Source organism: Lygodium microphyllum, chromosome 24, assembly GCF_053477565.2.
Source record: "Lygodium microphyllum isolate KBCC chromosome 24, Lygodium_microphyllum_v1.1.10, whole genome shotgun sequence".
NCBI classification, from domain to species: Eukaryota; Viridiplantae; Streptophyta; class Polypodiopsida; order Schizaeales; family Lygodiaceae; genus Lygodium; species Lygodium microphyllum.
This window is the reverse complement of record NC_141158.1, coordinates 77627428-77650139: the sequence shown is the minus strand read 5'-3', so window position 1 is coordinate 77650139 and position 22712 is coordinate 77627428. Positions and strand designations below refer to the sequence as shown.

Genomic DNA, 22712 nt, shown 5'->3' with positions numbered 1-22712 from the left:
ATTATTCCAGAATCTAGAATCACGATTAGAAATAATGACTTTTGGTAAACCATGGTTAGTGAAAAATAGTTTTCAAAAACAATTGAGCAGCTTGAGATGCAGTTAAAGTTTTCTTGCATGGAATAAAATATGCTTGTTTGCTAAACTTGTCTACAACAGTCCAAATCATATCATGATTAGCTTTAGTGTTAAGTAGACTAGTGATAAAATCCATTGAAATGTATTCCCATGGTCGTGATTGAATGGATAATGGCATTAGTAAACCATATTGTTTACCATGGTGTCTTTTAATTCATTGACAAATTAAGCATTCAGATACAAAAGTAGATACATCAGTGTCCATGTGTGGCCAATAAAAATCTTCAATCAATGTACGTAAAGTAGATATAATTCCTCTATGACCTTGATATGGGGGACAATGAATTTCATGCAAAACAAATGATCAAAATGAAACAGTCACACATAATCTTTTTTCATAAAATATAAATCCATTAGTGTAAGACAATGAATCAATAGGAATCCAATTATTCGCAACTAGTTTATTCCAATCAGCTTGAAAAGTAGGATCCTGATGATAAGTATCTTTCATAGGAATAAGGGAATCAAATGATATCACAGAAATATTTTGAATTATCGGTCTTCTACTCAAAGCATCAGCAACAACATTCTCTTTTCTAGGTTGATATTGTATAAGGGGATGAAAACTTTGAATAAAAGCAGCTTATTTAATGTGTCGGTCAGATATTTGTGGTTGACTAAGGAGATGTCTAATGCTTTGTTGGTCAATTTTGATCATGAATTCAGATCCTATTAAATAATGTTTCCATTGACGTAAGGCTTGTACTACGACTAGCAATTCCTTATCATAGGTAGAATATTTAAGATCAGATGGTTTGAGTTTGTAGCTAGAGTAAGCTATGGGATGAGAATCTTGCATAAGGACTGCTCCTATTCCAGATCCACTAGCATTAGTAACTACTAAAAAGAATGGTCTATTGAATTTAGGTAATTGTAATACAAGAGCATGAGTTAAAGCATGTTTCAATAAATCAAAGGACTTTTGTTGAATGTCTGACCAGTTATACACGATACCCTTCTTTAAGAGTTTTGTCAAAGGTAATGCAAGTAATGAGAAATTCCTCACAAATTTTCTGTAAAATCTAGCAAGACCTAGAAAAGAACGTAATTCATGCACATTTTTGGGTATCGGCCAATTTAAAATTGCTTCTATCTTTTTAGGGTCGACTTTAATACCTTCTGATGAAATAATATGTCCTAGATATTCAATTTCTGTTTGAAAGAATTCACTCTTTTCTGGATTAGCATATAATTGATTGTCTTTTAATAACTTAAAAACTAAAGACAAGTGTTCATAATGCTCATTCTCATTTTTACTAAAAACTAATATGTCATCAAAGAAAATAATGACACAATGCTGATGTTTCAGAAATATGCGATTCATCATACGACTGAATGTGGCTGGTGCATTAGTTAAACCGAAAGGCATAACCAAAAATTCATAATGTCCAAATTATGTTCTAAATGCAGTTTTGAATATATCAGATTTGTCCAATCTTACTTGATGATATCCAGATTTAAGACCTATCTTACTAAATATGGCAGAACCTTGTAGCTTATCCATAATATCATCTACCCTAGGAATTGGATATCTATTCTTAACAATAATTTTATTTAGGGCATGATAATCAATGCACATGCGATAGGTACTATTTTTCTTTTTCACTAATAAGACAGGTGCACCAAATGGATAACTACTAGGTGTAATTAATCCTCTATTAAGCAATTCTTCTATTTGGTTTTGAATTTCTTTCTGTTCAATTTGGTTATGTCTATATGGTGCTTTACATGGTGGTTGTATTCCAGGAATTAAATCTATCTTATGATCTTCAGGATGTGAAGGTGGTAAGCCAAGTGGTAGATCAGCAGCAAAACAATCTTGAAATTGGGAAAGAAATTGTACATGCTTAGGATGCATTTGGTTTTCTTTAGCTTGAATTTCATTCACCCATATTAAATGAATAAGCAATGGAAAATTGTTGGAAGTGTGCATACCATGCAGTGTGATTTGTTTTCCTTGAAAATAAATTTTAATTGAATGCGTAGAATAATCTATATTAGGATTGTATTGATGATGCCAAGGCATTCCTAAGATAATGTCACTAGACTGCAAAGGTACAACGAAGAAATTTCTTCGTTCAATATAATCACCAATTTTAATTTCTAAATTATGTACCTCTTGTGTTCCATTATATCTCGTACCTAGGAATGCAACCTTGATGCGATAATGTGTAGAAACAGTATGTAAATTCAATTATTTGACTAATTTTGTAGAAATAAAGTCATGAGTGCTCCTATCATCATGTAAAATAGTATTTTCTTTACCATGCACATGTTAATAAGGAATGGGGAGTTGGCATACTTGGCAAAGTATCAGAAGTAGTACCAATGTCGTCGTCGTTTTTCGTAAAGTCCGGCGTTTTCTCACGTTCTTCATCTTCTATTGCTCCCAGATAATTGATATGGATGGATGGCTTTTTGGATTGACAATTGGCTGCTAGATGTCCAGGTTGATGACATTTATAACAAACTATGGGTTTTGCTTTGGATACATTATTGGTAATGGCAGGAAGTTTAGGAATGTTGGGATTTGACTGAAGAGATGGCTTAGGGTTTGGATTTGTGTTTGATGGCAAAGCAGGTGGTCGTGTCCAAGATTTACGGAATGAAGATGGAAGAAAACGACTTTGATTGAATCTTCGAAAATTTGAATTGAATTGTTTGGAACCAAAGTTACCATTAGTTGGGAATTGTTGTGGTCGCTTGTCTCATCCGCAAATTTTGTCTTCAGTGTCATGGGCCAAGGAAATTGCATCTTCAAGGGTTGTTGGCTTGAACATATTAACTTGCATATAAAAATGTCCAAGTAGGCCAGACATAAACTTGCGTTTATGAGTTGCTTCAGGTACATCTTCGAGCATTCATAGTTGCAATAGGGCATTCTAGAAACGTTCAGTATATTGGGAAATAGGTTCACGATCCCTTTGTTGTAGAAGATCCCATTGCTTGATGGCTTTTTCGTGGAATTGGGGAGGAATAAAATTCTACAAAAATTTCTTTTGGAAAGTCTCCCAAGTAGTGGGACAATCAACACTTTTGCGAACCACTGTCCACCATAAGGATGCTCCATCAACTAAATGGTTAGTGACACATTTAATTTTGTCTTTCTCAGCATATGTTTCTTCATGGAAATAATCATCAAATTGACTGATAAAAGCAAGAACAGTTTTTCCATCGCGTGATCCATTGAAAGTACGAAATTTGAAGTTTCTTTTACTTATCTTTGTTTCTTTTCGAATAGATTGGGCTTCAAGTGTTGCATCGATGGTACATCGTATAAGATCTTCAGGTTGCAATCCATCTTGGTCGGTGGTAGATCATTGCAGATTGGCCAATTGAGCTTGCAAAGCTTGTCGTGCTCTTCATTCCTCTTGCAGCTGCATCATAATCAAATCCAACTTTTACTCCATTGTTGGTTCGGGTAGATCATCTTCAGCCATAAAATCTTCCATGGTTTGATCAGTCATCCTGCAAAATTCCAAAAGACCTCACACACTCAAAACCTTGTTATAGCAGGATGAGCATAGCTCAAAGGCGGGTTTACAAGGCTTGTATATATATTTTTTTAGTTTGGCTTTTGTAGTATTTCTCTTTTTTTATTGCGAAATTCGATGTCACAACCGTTTTCCAAGAAAATAATTGTGCGTATAGACTATTGTTGATGATTGATTGTTGTAATCTGCTTCTGTCAGTTCACAAGTGTGAACAGGGGCTTCCAAAGGGTAGTAAAGTGAATCGTGTGTTGCTGAACATGAACTGCCCCTATAGTAGTTATTGAAGATGACTTGTAGGACTTAGTGACTTGAGTAACTTAGAGGATTTGGAGCTTTAAGATTTAGTGACTAAGCTTGATTTTTGAGGACCAGAGGACGTTTTCGCCAGAGTCGATGACGGCCAGCTCATGATGCCGCTGCATGCGAATAAAAATGGCTAATGAAGCTTTTAATAAACTTCTTTTTAAAGCTTATAAGCTTATTACTAAAGCTTGAAAAGTTATGGCTGAGATTTCTTATCTGTTCTTTACGACTTCTTGAAGGATCTTCCCGCATGGTCCTCTGCCTGCAGAGGCTAGTCCCTCGCGATCTGAGTGTATAGCAGGGGGTTCTTGACTGCCAAGAACACGCTGGTATTGACCGTTTGCCACGAGACTGACTGTAGAGCTCGATCCTTCTAGGAGCTCCGCCTTCACGTGAGATGGTAAGCAATTGGAAGCTCTCGATCTCAGCTTCGCTTTGATACCACTGGTGCACAGATTGGACACCGTATGCGCACGTAGTGAGCATCAGAAGGTCCCCAAGAACAAAAGAACTCTACTTTTTGCACAAAAATCAATGAAGAAAGCTTGCACGACCTGAACAAGAGACCAATTGGGTGCAATCTCCCCCCGTGCCTTGTGTGAGCGCTCCATAAAGCATGTGTCATCTTCAAGCTCAAGCAATAGCCCAATTTACAATTAGCACGCTTTTGCTTTTGTGTTTGCTTTTGTGCCACTAAAGAATTAAAGCTATTGGGTGCCCAAGAAGTCAGGCGGTACCCAAATACAATGTCCAATACAAGTATTTAAATCGTGCGTCCATGCGCATACAAAAATAATGAATAAATATCAAGCGCTTTAATAAATAAGCGCGACAAAATATAGGTGCCATGCCTAAGATACACACCCATAAAAAATTGATGATAATTTGAATACACGCTATCCTCGAATGCTTCCCAATGCCACCATTGCTTGCTCTACACATCAACTGAAGCATTCACAATTGTTAGAAAAATAATACAATTAAACCGACAAAAGTGAATACCTAGCAGTCTTCAGCTACAAAAATAAATTGGTTAGAAATCAATCCTAACCTTAATTTATTACGAGTGCGCACTCTAAACTCATAAGCGTTTATTAATTTAAATATGTATTTTGCGGAATCACCCGTTATGGAATCACCCACTTACACATTAAATTAACAAAATGCCCGAAAAGAATAGGCGTCCCCATCGACTTTTCGCACAAAGAATCCACCTTGTATATGAGCCCCGGTAATAAAATTTTACGAAATCCACGGCAAAACCTCACGAAATCCACCGTGGAATATGCCTCCTGGCATCAATTTATCACCTAGCCATTGCAAGTCTCCAAATACCTTCTTGTTGATTGTTGAACTCCGAACTAGAGTGATGTCACAAGTACATGCATCCTTGTGTACAATCAAGAGATCTATAACCTCTTCTTTGGTGGTATGGGACTAACTAACTCTTCAATGGGTAAACTAACCAATACCATAAGCTTAAAGATGCTAGGGAGAAATTTCCAAAAAATGGGCCTTCTTAATAGCTAATGTGCTTGGACTATATCCCTTTAATTGAAATTTTTATGCACACACAACTTGGGAATGAAGCCAAATCTGACAAAAAAATTTGTGTTAGGGTCACATGACAAGTTATTGTTGGTGGAGAATATTGTGTAGACATGATATTTATGGTTATCCCAGTCTCCCAACATTAAAATTTATTAGTTCGTCAACCATATTTTGCAAGCCATGTTTGATGAGTTCATAATTACAAAAGGAGGCAACACAAAAGCAAACTCACCTCAATAGTATATTAATCACAAAGGGAGGGAAGGGCAAATGTGCTTCTCACATCACATGATGTGACAATCCACTTCATATAGGAATAGTGGTGTGCATCATATGCTTTCCATGCAGGCATCCCTCTAGCTTTGTGGCTTTGTGGATGTGCATGCTATAGGAGTGTGTGCGAGAAGCGAGATTTTTTGGGCAACCTCCAGTTCTACTCCACAAAATGCACTTGGTCCTCCTTTTCTTCTGGTCATATATCCAATACCGATGATTCTCCTCCACTACCACCACCATTTTCACCACCACCTCCACTAGTGCTTCTCCACTGCAACCACAACCACTACCATATCTTACTCACCCCCTCCTAACATCAATACCACAACCAATAGTGCTACTGACAATTACTCTCTTTCTCCCCCTTTTAACTAGCTCAAGTTCTCTCTCTCTCTCTCTCTCTCTCTCTCTCTCTCTCTCTCTCTCTCTCTCTCTCTCTCTCTCTCTCTCTCTCTCTCTCTCTCTCTCTCTCTCTCTCTCCCTCCCTCTCTCTCTCTCTCTCAACATATTTTTAATTCTCTCTCCTTAACTTCTTTACATAACTAAATTAAGCTTACGTGCTTATTTTTAATAATATTATCACATGTTTAATGATTCAATTGCATGCACACAAGCAATATCACATTCACATTTCCTCCTCTCTCTCAATTCTTTGTACATATTTTACAAATGCATCTTAATTTATTAGTACTTCAATTATGCACACATGAGTAAAACCACATATACATACACTTACACATTCCTCTCCCTCTTTCTCTTGCTCTCTCATCCTCATTTGATCATGCTTATGTATGGAGTGAAGTTATGCATTTGTTTATAATAACCCTTGCAATTGCTTCACAATCTCTATAAAATATAGCTCTGTATTGTCTCGTTATATGTATCACTTATTCCTTCCAAGATTATACCATTTAGCACTCCAAACTTCAACAATCACATATTTTGATAAGTTGATATATTTTATATTATACTGCATGAACTTACTATAGAAGAGTATACTATGTCCACGACTACATTTGCAAGATGATGAATTGCTATGCGCAAAGCAAATGTACATATTTATTGCAAATATCAAATATCAATCCACCTCCATTATTGAAGAGTGGTATGGGTGATGTCTAACAAACTCTTGGAGTCCCCAATAAAGACTCACTAGCTCGATCAAACATGGAAGCATATGTTACAAGAGGACAATATCCATGGGATTTCCCTTGAATGTAAGAAGGAGGTACGTTGGTTTCTTTTTTTGCATCTTCCCTATGCTATCATCCATAAATAGTTTCATTGTAGGGCTAAAGTGTGGCCAATCAATATCATCAAAACATTTTAGAGACTATGACTTCACATGACTCCTTTCAAAAGAATGAGTTATGGGAATTGTTTTGCACCTACCTTGACCATATTGAAACACATATTGTAGTGTTTGCATTATTTGCTTTATACAGTCACTTCTAATTAGTTAAAGTAGCTCGCTCAAGTTCTCTTTCTTCATCAAGCTCCAAATTGAAATGTCAAATGATGCAAATATTCCCTTTAAAAACTTAGAGATACTAGCTGCAAAATCACTCGATATCTGCCTACTTCCAAGGGCTTAACTAGTAGTGATCCATTTTGCCTTAGATGCCTACATAGAAGCACCCCATTCTCATCGAGCACAATAAGCTTCTTTGTTGTGGGGGATAGCTACAGATAAATAATAGAAAAGGTGAGCATGTATGTATATGAGTATGAGAAAAAGTGAGCTTTATTACCATTTGATATTATAAAGGTTTACATAAATAGGTTAGCTTTGCTCTTAAAAATCTCCCCTCTTTAGTAGAGTGATACAAGCTAACAAACTGTCTTTGAGAATCCAACGTTATTGGTGTAAGGTAACCACACACCTTGCATTGCAATCTAATATAGTGTCCCCTTCTATTGTGTATATTTGCAAAAGTGAACTCCAAGAAGCCTTGCCAATTGCATGCCACTCGTAGTATGTGGTATTCGTATCAAGCGATTAGGAATTTACTAAAAGGCCAAAAAATAGCTCTCCATTAGTTAAACAACAATGGATCTCATGCCGATCTCTCATTAGAGCTCTGGTTGTATCTCACACCCATTGAACTATAGTAATGTCATCTATAGTGAATTCTAGAGGGATAATTTCTCCATGATTGGCATATGAGTGCATATATGCTAAAATACGTATTAGATGTACTTGCATTTCAAGTAAAAATATTAATATTAGCTATCATAATTAGTAAGAGAGACACCAAATTTGATATTATTACAAAAACCAATATGATCAAATTGTAACTTAATGCCACTCACCTCTCTACCTCCAATGACAAATATAGACAATATTGCTAAGAGCAAATTGTGTCATGCACAAGGCCCAACATCTTTGCCCTGACTCTATTTGCCCCACCACTTGCCATTCACAACCTGTTCAATGAGATCCACCATGAAGGGTGATATGGTAATGCAAATTAATATCCTTATGTCTTTGAGCAAGAGATTAGTCAAATGCAAGATGTCGACTAACTTGACCTCAATGTAGGAGTTCCATGATGGAATTCGATCTCGCAATCCATGCATAGCAACGTGACTAAGGAGATGAATCACCATGATATCATATGCAGTGTTTGTGGTTTTTTTGTCAACCTTGACCATTTCGTGCGGGTTGACCTCCTCCAATGCCTTGCCAATCAAGAGAATACCTCACTTGGCTAATCACTTCATAAAGCATTTCATGTTTCGAACGAGTCATAGAGAATGGTATGCCACTCCACCTTTGCCATCACAAAGCTATGGGAGACAATGTCTTGTGAGGGGACTTTCATATGAATGTCAGTATAGCCCTTTGTAAATAGAGATGACTGTTAGCCATATATTTTCCTTTCTAAATATTGCTACATATATAACTAATGAGTCATGTTTGCTTATATGTATGTGTTAGTTCCATGTCCTTTAGCATTGCAAGTTTATGCTCTTGAATTCTTTCCTTATTTGCATAAGACAAAACATTGTTGATATTGTAAAGAGGAAGATGTTCAAAAGCTTTCACATCACACTACAAGGATACGGAGGCATAGCAACGACGCTTTCCGACACAAAATAGCGGCATCACTAGCGACGGTGCTCAGACGAAAAAACACGGGCCGAGACCCAAGCGCGTTATTTTGCGCGAACGAACGAAAGAGAGACCAAAAGGGAGAGCGAACTACATCTTGCATTTGAGAGGGAGAGCGAGAGGGAGAGAAAGAGAAAGAGGGAGAAGGAAAGATTCTCATCGCCGCCGCCGCCGTTTGCAAGAAGAGGAGGAAGTGTATGGAGGGCGAAGAGGAGCCACTGTCGCAAAGAGGAGCCGCCGAATCCATCCTCGGGCCTTTGCGGTGAGTGCATTGTTCCTTCTTGCTTTGTTCTTATTTTTTCTCCTTTTCTTTTACTTGTTTTTATTAAAAATCATGTGTATTGAGAGAGGGAGAGGAAGAGAGAAAAGGAAAGAAGGAACGAGACACACACAGAGAGAGAGAGAGAGAGAGAGAGAGAGAGAGAGAGAGAGAGAGGGAGAAAACATTAAACATAATAGGGAAAGAGAGAGAGAGAGAGAGAGAGAGAGAGAGAGAGAGAGAGAGAGGGGGGGGAGGGAGAGGTTGTTGTTGTTGTTTTATTTCTTCTTTTCTTTTTTCCTTGTTTGTTGTTGTTGTGGTGGCGGTGGTAGTAGTAGTGGTAGTGGTAGTGGTAGTGGTAGTGGTAGCGGTAATGGTAGTTGTTGTTTAATTTCTTATTTTCTTGTTTGTTGTTGTTGTGGTAGTCGTAGTCATGGTCGTAGTCATGATTGTAGTAGTAGTAATAGTAGTTTTCTTGTTTGTTGTTGTTGTTGTTGTAGTAGTAGCAGTTTTTTTTCTTTTCTTGTTTATTGTTGTTTAGTTTTCTTGTTTGTTGTTGTTGTTGCAGTAGTAGTAGTAGTTTTTTTTTTCTTTTTTTATTTGTTGTTATTATAGTAGTAGTAGTAGTTGTTGTTGTTGTCGTTTTTTCTTCTTTTCTTGTTTATTGTAGTGGTAGTGGTAGTGGTTTGTTGTTGTAGTAGTCGTAGTCATGGTCGTAGTAGTAGTAGTAGTGGTGATGGTGGTGGTGGTGGTGGTTTTCTTGTTTGTAGTAGTAGTAGTTTTTTTTTTCTTTTCTTTTCTTGTTTATTGTTGTTTTATTTTTTTGTTTATTGTTATTGTTATAGTAGTGGTAGTAGTAGTAGTTTTTTCTTCTTTTCTTGTTTGTTGTTGTTGTTGTAGTAGTAGTTGTTGTTGTTTTTTCTTCTTTTCTTGTTTATTGTAATGGTAGTAGTAGTGGTAGAGAGAGATATTTTGTTAAAGGAAATGAGAGAGGGAGAGGAAGAGGAAAAAGAAGGAACGAGAGAGAGGAAATAAACATTTGTACATAATAAAGAAAGAGAAAGAGAGAGAGAGATGGAAGGAGAGAAGATAATGAATGGATAAAAAACAAAGAGAGAGTGGTGATGAGGCCTGGTGAGGTCTGGTGCAATACCACAAGACGGGAAACACTCCGACATACGTTAATTTGTGGGTGGGTGGAGACTTTACATACGTTAATTTTGCTGAGTTACAAAAGAAGAAATCCCTTCTCAAACAATTTAAGAAATAAAAAAAGAATGATAGCAAAACCAAATTGTTTGTCGTAATGTAGACCAAATGGAAAACGATGAAGGTTGTGATGTTCAAGATCGCGAGGCGTATCTTAATCAACGTGTCCCAGGTCCTTGCTCTCAATGTAAGCAAGCAATTAGATGAAAACGTCGATTGTCTATAGAACACGTACGACGCTTCTGCGAGTTTCAATCTGAAATCATTGATCAGGTGATCTCAGATTTTGAGCAAATAGTAAGAAAAGTGTATATCAATCATGCATTGTATTTGCAAGCTAATTGAATACCATATACAAAAACATTGTGTGTGGCTATCAAATTTTCTATCCAGGGAGGTGACGTCTCATCCCAAGGAGGAGTGCACCCTTTGCGGTCAGTTAGAAAAGTTCGTGGGCATGCAATGGATGGAGTGCCTGAGCCAGTCCACCACTTGAAAGGTACTACCCAATCTATACCGTCAATACCAGAGGAGATAGGCAGCCTTCCAGACTTACCTACAATCTTGGAGCCTGAGATGGAGGCAATGATCGATGCATTGATGTCCATGGATGTCGAAACTTCTGATTCGCTTAGAGAGGAAGCATCCATACCATTATATGATGGGTACCGAGTATCTCACCTGAAGACACTACTTGCACTCCTAAGTGTGCAAGTAAAATACGGGTGGAGCGATGCAAGTGTGACCGAGTTGTTTAGGTACCTTGTACATACGCTTCATTGATTTCTTTTCAGCACTATTATTAAAAACATTTGTGCTTTTTCAAGGTGTTTCATGATTTTTTTTCAAGTTATTGACATATCATATATTATCACTTCCAAATATCATGCCTGAGTCTCGTGATGATGCGTAACATGTTTTACAAAAGCTTGGCATGGACTACAACAACATCCATACATGTATCAAGGATTACATATTGTTTCGAGAAGAATACGAGACTATGGAGACATGTCCAAAGTGTGGTGCTCACAAGTATCGACAGGACTTGCAAGGGCAAACCATCCCTCAAAAAGTTCTTAGACCACCTTGGCCACAGTCGAGTGCTGATGGTTGCTTGTAGCTACCTCGCGCTCCTTGGGTTTTGTCCACTAAAGAAGAGCGCATTGTGAAGCAAATAGTCAAGTCTATCCGCACTTAGACGGGTATGATGCGTTCTCTCAAGTCTGCATTTTCTAAAGACAACCAATTATCAGGGCTAAAATCCCATGATTGGCATAAGATATGTCAGGTTTATACTATGAATGGATTGTAAGTGGCCTGCGTATTTTGCTATTTGGAGTGCAGTCATTGTTCATAATACTTTCTTGTTTGTAGCAGTTTGTACTACCTATTGAATCCGCGAGGCGGGGAGCAGTGGAGACAATCTGTCTCTTTGAGAAATACATACCTAACAACATGCTCACGATACAAATCCACCTTCTTGTGCATCTTGTAGATGAAGTGGAGTTTATTGGACCTGTCCATACGCGATGGATATTCTTCTTGGAGCTCATTTTCATTATGGATGCTTGGCTGAAGGTTGGTTGGTGTCTGAGGCGCTAGTGCATATCACAATGGCTACCAATGGTGGATTCAGACAACAGTATGCTATGGTCGCTGAAGGATGATGACAGACTGACCGGAGAAGTGGTGGTTGGAAATGGGGTAGAAAAAAGAATGGATGCTGCAATGGAGGAGAAAGTGAATTGCTTTTGTATGTTGCACCATGCCTCTATGGAGGCGTGGCTCGCTAGGTACCAGCAAGCTAGGAAAGATCGAGAGGAAGCGTGATCTGAATTTTGACGTAGTACACGCTATCAACTGATTCGATATCCGAGGGTATGGAGAAGATGCCGTGGTTTATGTCAACGCGATGGTTGCATGGAGCTTTGATCGCAGAGGCTACGAAGGGGCGGAGGTCTCAATCGAGGAGTGGGAATTCTCGAGGGGATGTAGTCCAAAGGTGATGACATGTTTAGGGTTTGTTGTATCTATATTTTATATGCAACAACTAATTGAGTGTTTCAATGTACAGTACAAAATATATAGTGCGACGTGGTTGCGCGAACGTCATTTCCATGTGGAGCGTATTGACAAAATGCGCTCCACAACAGATTGTGGTATCATGGCAAGGTTCGAGCAAGAGAGCCGATGACAAGCAACGGATCCAAACACGATTATAAATGAAATGGAGTATTTTGAAAACTTACAAAGTATTATCACGGTTGATTACTGTGGCTTCTCCATGATCCTATTCGACGTGCAGTGGTTCAAAGTGGTACTTGAAGGAGTTGGAGCAACAGTTCGACAAGGTTCATCTGGATTTCTTGAAATAGATCCCGAAAAAAAATGGACAGATTTGCGCGACACATTTATGTTGCCGGCCCATTGTGAACAGGTGCATGAACTCATGTGTTTTTTAATTGTATTACGATATGGTACATATTACAATAGTTAAATCTCTATTGTACGTGATTGTGAACATCTAATTTTCTATTTAAACCCTCGAAACCTTGATGGCGGTACATTATATCTTCAACTCCCCGAAGTGCGAGAGTATATGATTAAAGTGATGTTCCGAGCATAGATGAGGACATTATGCAAATAGAGGGGTTGATATTGCAAGGGGTGGAGGCCACTGAAAGCTTGGAGCATGTAGAGGAGCCAACATCGGGTAACAATGATGGAAATATAAGAGTCCAAGAATTCTTGAGAACGAGATAGACTCATCCTTTTGTGGTGACATGTCTATCGATCTTCTAGTGTATGCAGAGTTGTGTCAGGAGATTGACATGGGACCATAGGGTACTTCATACTTGGAGCATCCACCTACTCAATTCGTTGACAAATCGCTTACAAGGGTACATAAGATATGCATTTTAAGTAATATCATTTTTTAAAGATTTATATTACCGTGCTTTGTATGATTTATATTGATTATGCTAACATCAATTTTTTGTCTGTGCAGGTGACTTTTGTGGATAATTAGATCATCACGATGAGTCGAGGGATGAGCGACGAGGAGCTACAGGAGATCTTTACGTGTATATCCCCAGATTAGATGGTGAGATTCAGAGATATGGAGAACCAGGCGTTGTCTCGGACACCATCAGGCCGCTCTATTAGATCTACTTCGGCGCGCTTTAATGCTTCAGTTTCTAGTAGATGAGGTCGAAACTCCAGACTTAGGCTTGACGGAGGGAGTGGTTCAAGGGGATGCTGCGGAGATCCGGATGTAGTGAGCCCGCGATCGGCTCGGGATACAGGTGCTACTCCTCGCTCTCGTGGCGATTCGAGAGAGCATGGCTCAGGTGGTTGTTGTGGAGGTACCGACACATTGTCTCCGTTTCATCGTTCTGCTGGAGTTGTTCCACCTTCAGGATTTGTCACACTTGTGGGGGCGTTTACTCCAGTCACTTCGGCTTTTGCTCAGCTATCCTGTTTTGCTTGCTTATTTTTTTGCAATATCCTTTGTACTAACAATCGTATTTCTAACAGTTGTATTTTGTTTTCTTTACAACACTCCATTACAAATCGTGATCCCACCGGCCTTGAGACTTGATATGCAGAGAGGCATGGTCTCATTGCATTGATTGACCGATTGTATGGACACGGTGACCCTGGAAGTCACTCATCTTTCTTGTCCATAGTTACTATGTTTTATTAGAATGCATTATTGTATGGTGGATTGATGTGTAGTTGTTTCTTTTTTTGTAGAGTCTGTTCGATGCTTCTTTTCGGCGGGACGAGGTTTCAGATGACAAGAATCTATAGCTTGCCCTTGGATCCATAGAGCTCACATACCTTCTTTTTTGGTCATGTGATCTGTGTAGACATTTTCTATATAGTAGTAGTATCTTGCCACAATTGTACCGGTTTCTTTCATTATGCGATCATGTATTTATTTCATGTATCAGTGTTATGATTTAAGTACACTTTGCCTCTATTTACACAAATATTGTACACATTACTGAAACTATTTTGTATGGCCCAAATAAAGCACATAGTGCTATACATGCTGCCCTGCCACAAATTTTTTTTCCCTATTACCGTTGCTATTAGCGTCGCAAATTTACTGCACACGTTGCTATTAGCGTCGCAAAATGTTATATCCTGTTACCGTCGCTATTAGCGTCGCAAATTTATTGCATGTGTCGCTATTAGCATCGTTTACCTATATGTGTAAATGCTATATCCTCTAGCATTGTAGGTTCGTGCTCTTGAATTCCTTCCTCCTATGCACAACACAGAACCTTGTTATTGATATTATAAAGAGAAAGAAGGTTTAAAAGCTTTCACATTATATGATTCTTAAGCCCATCTACAAATGCGCAACCAAGGAATGCGTATGAAAAGATAGAAGAAAAAAAATAAAATTTATAAGGGGCGCATGAAAATTTAAAAAAAAAGGAATAGAAAAATAGCTTGTAGTTTTTTAAATTGAAAAATTACATGGAATTATATTTGTACAAGAGTGCTAGACCCGCTCCCATGTAAATTCTATGAATTACTCTTAGCCAAACTAGTTGGTAAACTGATAAAATAATGTAAATGATATATGCTAGTGAGAGGTCGGTCTAAGCAAATGCAAAAGGAGGATGCCCAAAAATTAAGGTCATGTATAAAATTAGAATATAATGGATAAGCTCATTCTTGTGGTGTACAATTTTATGAGCTCTCTTTTTATTTATTGTTTGAGAGAGAGAGAGAGAGAGAGAGAGAGAGAGAGAGAGAGAGAGAGAGAGAGAGAGAGAGAGAGAGAGAGAGAGAGAATAGGTAGAACGACAAAGTCCCTAATATCACATTGCCATGCGTTTCTCAAGGAAGGGAGTAGATAGGGTACTTTGCTAACAAGGGTAAAGGGGCCAATATAGTGATCTTTTCCTAAGCAAGTTACATAATGGTACTTTAATATTTGAACTATACATAGCATAACACTCAAATAAACAAATTTGGGGCATTTTACTATGTTTATAAAGTAGATATAGTTATAAATGAAGGGTTCATAAAAGAGCGAGGCCAAGAGCGTGACACTCAAACGTGGATTAGAATCTCAAATCTAATTGGCCCCTTTACCTTGCTTGTCTTAGGATTGGTGTGGTTGGAGTCCATTGATCTCTTTCGTGGGAAGTGTTGGGGGGAACTCCATGAAATTAAGCCTTGCATCCCAAGAAGTTTTTGATATTTTCTCATGTGGAAAAGGGGCTCTTTTCCCTTGCTCCATGAGCTTTTGTTCAGGAGGCATCACTTACCTGGTAGGTGGGAGTGGGCACAGCCCCTGGTCCCCCCCCAGGAGGCATCACCTACCTAGTAGGTTCCCGTGGGCACAGCCCCTGGTCCCCCAATAGCACCTAGCGAGGTATACGAATCACGATCCATCCCTTAGAGAAGCTTATTGTGTTGTTGAGATTCACAACGCGGGAATTTGTCTAAAACTCCTTGTGCATGTGCCCCCTCCCTTGTAAAGGGGCGTGAATAAAAACGACCGGCAGGCCCTAAAGAGACGGGTAGCAGCATGACGATGCACATTGCACAGCCTGATTGGGGGACCGTTTAGAGTTTACAAAAATATTCATATTCATAATAATAGGGCAAAATTAAAATAAAACAATAAAAGATAATGTAGTAAATATAGTCAGGAAAACAATAAATAAATAATTTCCTCCATATTGGCGAGATGGAAGAGAGAGGGTCCCAAAATGCAGGGCATGTCTCGCTCTCCTCTCTCGTCTGAAGCGTATCGTAGAAGCTCCATCGTCGATACCTTTCTCTCCTCTCTCTCTCTCTCTCTCTCTCTTTACAGGCTCTCTGACAGAAGAGGGAGAGGCCCAACGTTGCCATCGCCGCCTGCATCATCACCGTCTCCACAGCACAATTCGCAGGAGACGCCATCGCTCGCCTCCCAGCCGAGACGCGCCTCCTCTCTCCTCCTCTCCTCTCATCGTATGCCCGCCTCTCCCACGTCTCTTTCTCTCTCACACACAAAAGGAGTCGTTGCCGCATGCCTTCTTTTTTTTACCCTTCGTCTTTTGAAGCGTTAAGGCGGGAAAAATAAACACGATTTACAGCCTCAAGAAAAAAGAACGGGTTTCCCTCTGTTCGCCATCGCCTCCAGCGAGAGAGAGAAAATGATCATCGTCTGCGCAAAGGGCCGCGCGTGCGCATCCAGAAACAGGTTTGCTCCTTGCCCTCACCACCTGATATCGGCATTGCTTCAATTATGCTCGCCCAGGCAGTTTCAGGAGTTCTTTTGAATCCCCGCTACATTCTGCAGCATGACGAGTTTCTGCGTTGCATGCACAGCCTGTCTGCCGCACTGGCAGTTTACTTCCAACTGCCGTCATAGCACACATGCTGCAAATATGGTGGCTTCCTTGTCGGAGCTCACACAAAAGTTTGTGACATTTCTTCCCTGTGGCAAATTGTTTGGGCTGAGGAGGCACCCCATACCTGGCTAGGTGCAGTTGGGGGCAGAGGGCCGGCCCAGGGTAATAATGTTAAACGTCATGATCCTCTGCTCAGGAGGCATTGCATATCTAGCTAGGCACGGTCGGGGGCAGGGAACTGCCAGCTCCTTGCCCCCAACAATGGGGGCTGGCAGGCTCCTGCTCCTGACTGGACCTAGCCAGGTATGCGATGCCTCCTGAGCATATCATGTTTTTTTCATAATTCACATTGTGGGAATTATAGTGGGAATTTGTTTAAAACTTCTCATGTCATGATGTTAACAATGCTATATGGGGATAACATCCCCATGCTCATGATGTTGACCGTGCTACATGGGGATAATATCCCCATACTGATGATGATTAGACCTAGCTCCAAATAAGAATTACATTTTGACTGCCCTAACTCTCCCCATTCAGGTAAAACTGCCCCTGCCCTGTGATCTGCTGTTGCCTCTACCCTTCGCCAGTATGTTCTACTCTCAGTTTATATTGGCCAAGAAAGGCCCCCTTGCTACCATCTGGATTGCTGCACACCTTGAACGCAAGCTCCGCAAAAACCAAATTACAGAGACTGACATTGGTGATTCTGTTGGTAAGGATTCTTGTGTCTTAACAAACAGGCATACAGATCAGATGGTGTTTCTCTCTTGATGTATGCTAATGGCTGTTCCATAATCATGAGTTGACGTGTTGCTCTGGCTCTTTTTGACAATGCAACCCTGCACCTTGCTGCAATGATTTTCTTGCACTTCGAAGATTCAATTCTGTACCCAGAGGTTCCTATTGCTTTACGACTGTCAGGCCACCTTCTCCTGGGGGTTGTCAGAATCTACTCCCGGAAGGTTAACCTGCTCTTTCACGATTGTAGTGAGGCTCTGGCCAAGATCAGGCAAGCATTTGAGAACAGTGCAGTTAATTTGCCTCCAGGGTCTGTAGTAGCACCATACCATTCTATTACTCTTCCAGAAGACTTTGATTTTGATGATTTGGAAGCTCATTTTGGTCGGGAAAATGCTGCTGCCCAAGCTCGGACAAGGTAAGGTGTTCCTCTTTGCTCCACAGTGTTGTTGAAAATGTAGTTTGTTTGACTGTGATTGCTGTGGGTTGAGGATTTTTGAAAAGATGGAGACAACCAAATATTACTCCACACCTCTAGATCTAGAATCACAGTTTTTTCATGATTTTGTTTCCCAGTAGTTAGCTATTTTGTATCCAATCTTAAGTAGGCTGGCAAGGCTGCTGTTCTGACTCGACTGTTGTCTGATGTTAAATCAATTGTGTATTATCCCTTTGCGGTTCTGGAAGCCTGCTATTTTCAAGAACTGATAGGGAATTCCAAGATTATGAATGCTATTCTTTTATGTTTCTACATGCAAAAAGTTTTTCCTTAACTGTTCAGCATGAGAGCTTTTCGTCTTATTAATAAAAGTCTCTTCCATTTCTTGTTACAGGAATGAGTTTGAACACCATGTTACAGCTAGGGATCTTATCACTCTACAGGACCAGAATGACGATCAGCACGATCTTTTTTCTCTTGATGGTAATAGTCAAATTCCTCTCTATGAATTATTGTTGCCTGGCCTGTATTTTGCTGTTATTGCCAGGTCTTATTAGAAACTCACTGGGTTAAATACTTAAGCAAGCTTTGTCCATGTTCTGTCATCATTTGATCATGGACTCTCTAAGGCAACAGCTTCTTTTATGAGGCACCCATGGACTTAAGCTGAAGTGCCAGTAGCCTCCCACTGCCAGGTGCAGAGTGCAACTGTGTGAGGAAGACATGCTTCTGTTCACAGGCAGCATGGACTGGTAAGTGAACCTGAAGAGGGAAACATTATTTGGAACTGCCCAGCCTGTAACCAAACTCCATCATTTGTCCTTATCAGCTACTGCAGATGTATTACCATTTAGCAAGCTCGAGTGCAACTGTGTGAGGGAGACATGCTATTCAATAGGCAGCGTGGACTCGTAAGTGAGCTTAAAAGGGCAAAAATTGTTGGGAACTGCCCAGCCTTTCCCAAGCTCTGTTGTTAGTCCTTACCAGCAGTTACAGATGTATCATCATTCAGCAAGCCTAAAATGCATGAGGCTCTTTGATCTGTAAATTTGAAATGAGTTTGTAAGCTTCATGAACTAGAGATTGAGATACTTGAAGCATATTGAAATGATACTCTGCTGAGATTTTGACCTGAATATGTTGCATTCAGTTCTTAGTTTCTTGGTTTTATTAAGAAAACTGCTTGTTTTATTGTCTCCAGAGAGATTTGCAGATTCTGGGAATCCTTATGCTGTCCTGGATCTGGCAGAGGTTTGTTTATTTGCAATATTTTGCGCTTCAATTCCAACTGACCTTGTGAGTTTTCTGCACTCAGCATGCCAAGACTAATTTCAGACTACATTTCAGGAATTTACGTCGCACAAGCCTGATGCTGCAACAGCAGCTCCTGTAACGCCACGTCCGGAAGAGATTCCTACCCAGATTACAGAAGATGAGTAAGTTGTTAGACACCTCTTACATTAAGGCTGAATAAGGCATGACTTAAGGGGCTGCACTTAAGATTTGTTTGGTGCTTTGCAGTGTGCTTCCACCCCTTCCAATGGAGGAAGACATGGATTTTGGAAGGATGGATTTTGAGCAGAATGAAACCACTCCCAAATTTCAGGTCTCAGAGAAGTTGGACAATGATGCGACGCATGTGTGGGTTGAGCCAGAACCACAAGCTGAAGCACTAGAAGATCGATTACCATCTACCTTGGATCTTGCAATGGAGGTTCCTGAAGTTGAAAAGCTAAGGGCTGCAACAGAGGTCATTAATGAAGAGCATCTTATGGGACTTGAAGACCTTGATATGCAGAAGGATGTGTCTGTAACAATGGATATGGATGATGGATTTCGAAGTGTTACCAAGGAGAAGATTGGACCTAGCCATCCCATCCTTGATGAGACTCCTGTTCTAAGAGAAGAGTCAACTCCTTTCGGGCCTCAAATATCTTCACCAGTCATACAAACTCCCAATGTTGCTTTTGAGGACACTGACATTTTGGGAAACATCCTTGGTATGTCTCATTTCTTGCAATTGGTTTTTTGCTTAGTTCTTACATATTCTCTAAATAATTCTAATCTGCAGTATAATATTTCTGCTTTATCAGGAGGAAAAACACCCAATCTCGATGTTGTGCCAACTCCAGCATCAACTAGGCGAGATGGAAGAAAACGGAAGCGAGTCTTTGATAGCATGTTGATCTTATCGAGCATGTATGTCTTGTATTAGCCCTTTTGTCACTGAGCTGAATATACAAATGTCAGCATCACTTAGTATTGTTGGGTTTCACCAGTGATATGAAGAAGCAACTGAAAAGTACAAGTGATATTTGCCGAACCCGGAGAAAGGCTCCTTCAACTGAATATGAAATCTGGATGTCCCAACGAGAGAATCATATTGAACAAAACTATTGCTCTCCATCAGTCCCTGGTGAGTCTCATTGGTTTTAATCATGGGACCTAAACTAACTGCATTGACATTTAAAATGCGCCACATTCTCGCAGGATTGGCCAGGGACTTGAAGAGTCTTTACGATCGCATTCTTAGTAGAAAGTTGAAGCCACCTGGAAGAGATTCCAGAAGTTCTCGTGGCTTGTTAAAACCTCAAGTTGAAGAGACAGGAGAAAGGGTTGATGACAAGAGGACAGAAGAAACTGGTGCTGATAACAGAGCTATAGATGCTGATTTTGGATTGGAAGAGTTTGAGCATGATGCCACTGTACAAGATATAGAAAGTAGGGAGCCTTCAACACATGCAGCAGATAAGCCAACTGAAATCACAGTAGAAAATCCAGTTGATGTTGTCGAAGGTGCTCAGCCTGAAGCGCCCATGTCGCTGGATCCTCATCATACTGTAGATCATGCTGCAGCTGTTGATGTGACAGTAGGAGACTTGATTATAGAAGCAAGGGCTGAAGTCACAGATGCAGAGACAACTTTCCATGGAAGTACTGATGTAGAGGGGAGGGGCATGGGAGATGTGCCGCTGCCAGATGTAGATGTCACTCCAGCACATCAACACACTGACTTTCAAGGGGAGGATGCTGCTGAATTACCAGAAGTGCAACAGTCGGAAGTTAGTCCTCTTAACTTATTTTTCTCATCTATTTAGTTGAATGTCTTTTTCAGTCTGATAAGAATTAGCTTTGCAAAGAATGATTCAGGGTGGTTTCTGTAACAGGGCCTAGGTTTCCTTGCTGATTCCAGAGAAGGTTGGTATATGAGACTTTTAGTTTGTAACTAGGTACCTGATTTGTAAGATTTTTGCTTTCCTTAGGAGATGTCTAACTTGCACATATCTAGACACAAAGCTACACCTTGTCAAGTCTCACGAGTCATCACGTTCTCTTGATGGCAAGTGAGATTCAAGTGCACACATTTTGAAACAGAACTTTCAGGTTTGAGATAACTTGTTCTAAAAGAGAAACTGGATATTTATCTACTAGTGGTTGTTTACAGGTGACCCTGCACATGAAGTTGGAACACAGGATGGACAGGCAGGAAACATTGCTCAAGATAACAGTGGGTGGTCATCTCGTACCAGGTCTGTGTTTGCTAGTTTATTTTAGATGTCTGAAAACATTGTTTGACAGGTGTAGGAGAACTCATATTGCTCAAGCTCCTTTTGTAGGGCTGTTGCTCAATATCTCAAGGACAAGTTTGAAGCATTACATACTAGCAAGAACACAGACTGCAAATTGAACTTGGAATCAATGCTGATAGGCAGGAAAAGGAAAGAAGCAGCACGCATGTTTTTTGAGACTCTGGTAATATCTCTAGCCCAGGTGCATTAAGAATATTGTTCTAGTGAGTGGTAACATATCTTGTCTAGGTACATGAGAGAAATTGTACTTTGTGTGGAAAATGTTTTAGTATGTTAATGATTTATACACGGGTTTCCATACAATAGGTGCTAGGGACGAAGGGTTATTTACAAGTGGAGCAAGATGGATATTACTGTGATATACATCTGTCAGCAACCCAAAGACTAATGAAGGCTGTCTTTTGAACTTGGATGACTCGGAAGTATTGGAGGAAGCTCCTGATTAATCAGGCATTTGTGTACATAATCAATCCAAGGATTAGCTTCGACATCTCCAAGGAATTGTGTTTTTTGGCAGAGTCACGATTTTCCTGTACAGTATAGGCGTTGGTGCAAGTTCTCTTGGCTGTTAGGCTTATTGCACCTGTGGGTTCTTGGTGTGTAATGTTTCAGAGTCAGATGGTTCAATGAGAGGAACAAATTTTCGATGTCCATTCTTAAATTCATTGGGAACACACTTAGTTTTTTAGGATGTATCTGCTTGCAGAGTAAGCTGTATAATGTCATCCATTATAGTGGGGCCCTGATAAAGAAAAGCTCCATATGGTCTTGTGCAGGGTTTAGGTTGGACATTTCCAAAGAGGTATTTTCTGGCAAAGCCATGATGATATATAATGCAGGCCATGATGCAAGTTCTCTTGGCTCTTAACCCTTATTGCACCTGTGGATTTTTGCCGTGTAAACATTCAGAACTTACATGATTTAGCGCGAGGGACAAATTTTTTGATGTCCAATTTTGAAACACGTATTGTTTTAAAATGTATGACCTTGCAGAGTGTGCTGTATGGTGAGGCTCTGAGAAAGAAAGCTCCACATGACCTGCACAGTTCTCTTACATAGGCTTACCACTAAAAGCGCAATGCATTAGGCAGGTGGTTAAGCCTAGTTTATGCCAAGCTTGGGCTATATGGAGAAGTTCAGTTCTGACAACAAAGCGTAGGTTGTCGAGGTACCTCCAAATAGATCCCCTCTGTGTGTTCTGCAGAGTAGAGGAAGAAGACTGTCTTCATGCA

At 39.9% G+C, this 22712-nt stretch overlaps 1 protein-coding gene across 3 annotated transcripts; it reads left to right on the top strand.

Annotated features, from left to right (window-relative positions):
• Positions 1-16074: 16074 nt before the first annotated feature.
• Positions 16075-22439, top strand: LOC148015266 (sister chromatid cohesion 1 protein 4-like). 3 transcript variants are annotated; one of them, XM_087665774.1, is made up of 15 exons: positions 16075-16559; positions 16688-16872; positions 17251-17425; positions 17590-17869; positions 18285-18373; positions 19092-19141; positions 19238-19326; positions 19412-19890; positions 19984-20089; positions 20170-20306; positions 20381-20952; positions 21058-21088; positions 21336-21420; positions 21508-21643; positions 21787-22439. In XM_087665774.1, the coding sequence occupies exons 3-15, from the start codon at positions 17302-17304 to the stop codon at positions 21883-21885; spliced, it is 2277 nt and encodes a 758-aa protein (XP_087521900.1). In that variant the 5' UTR covers positions 16075-16559; positions 16688-16872; positions 17251-17301; the 3' UTR covers positions 21886-22439. The 3 variants fall into 3 exon arrangements, with proteins under 3 accessions (XP_087521900.1, XP_087521901.1, XP_087521899.1); XM_087665775.1 differs by having other exon boundaries at positions 16659-16872; XM_087665773.1 differs by lacking the exon at positions 16688-16872.
• Positions 22440-22712: the final 273 nt, after the last annotated feature.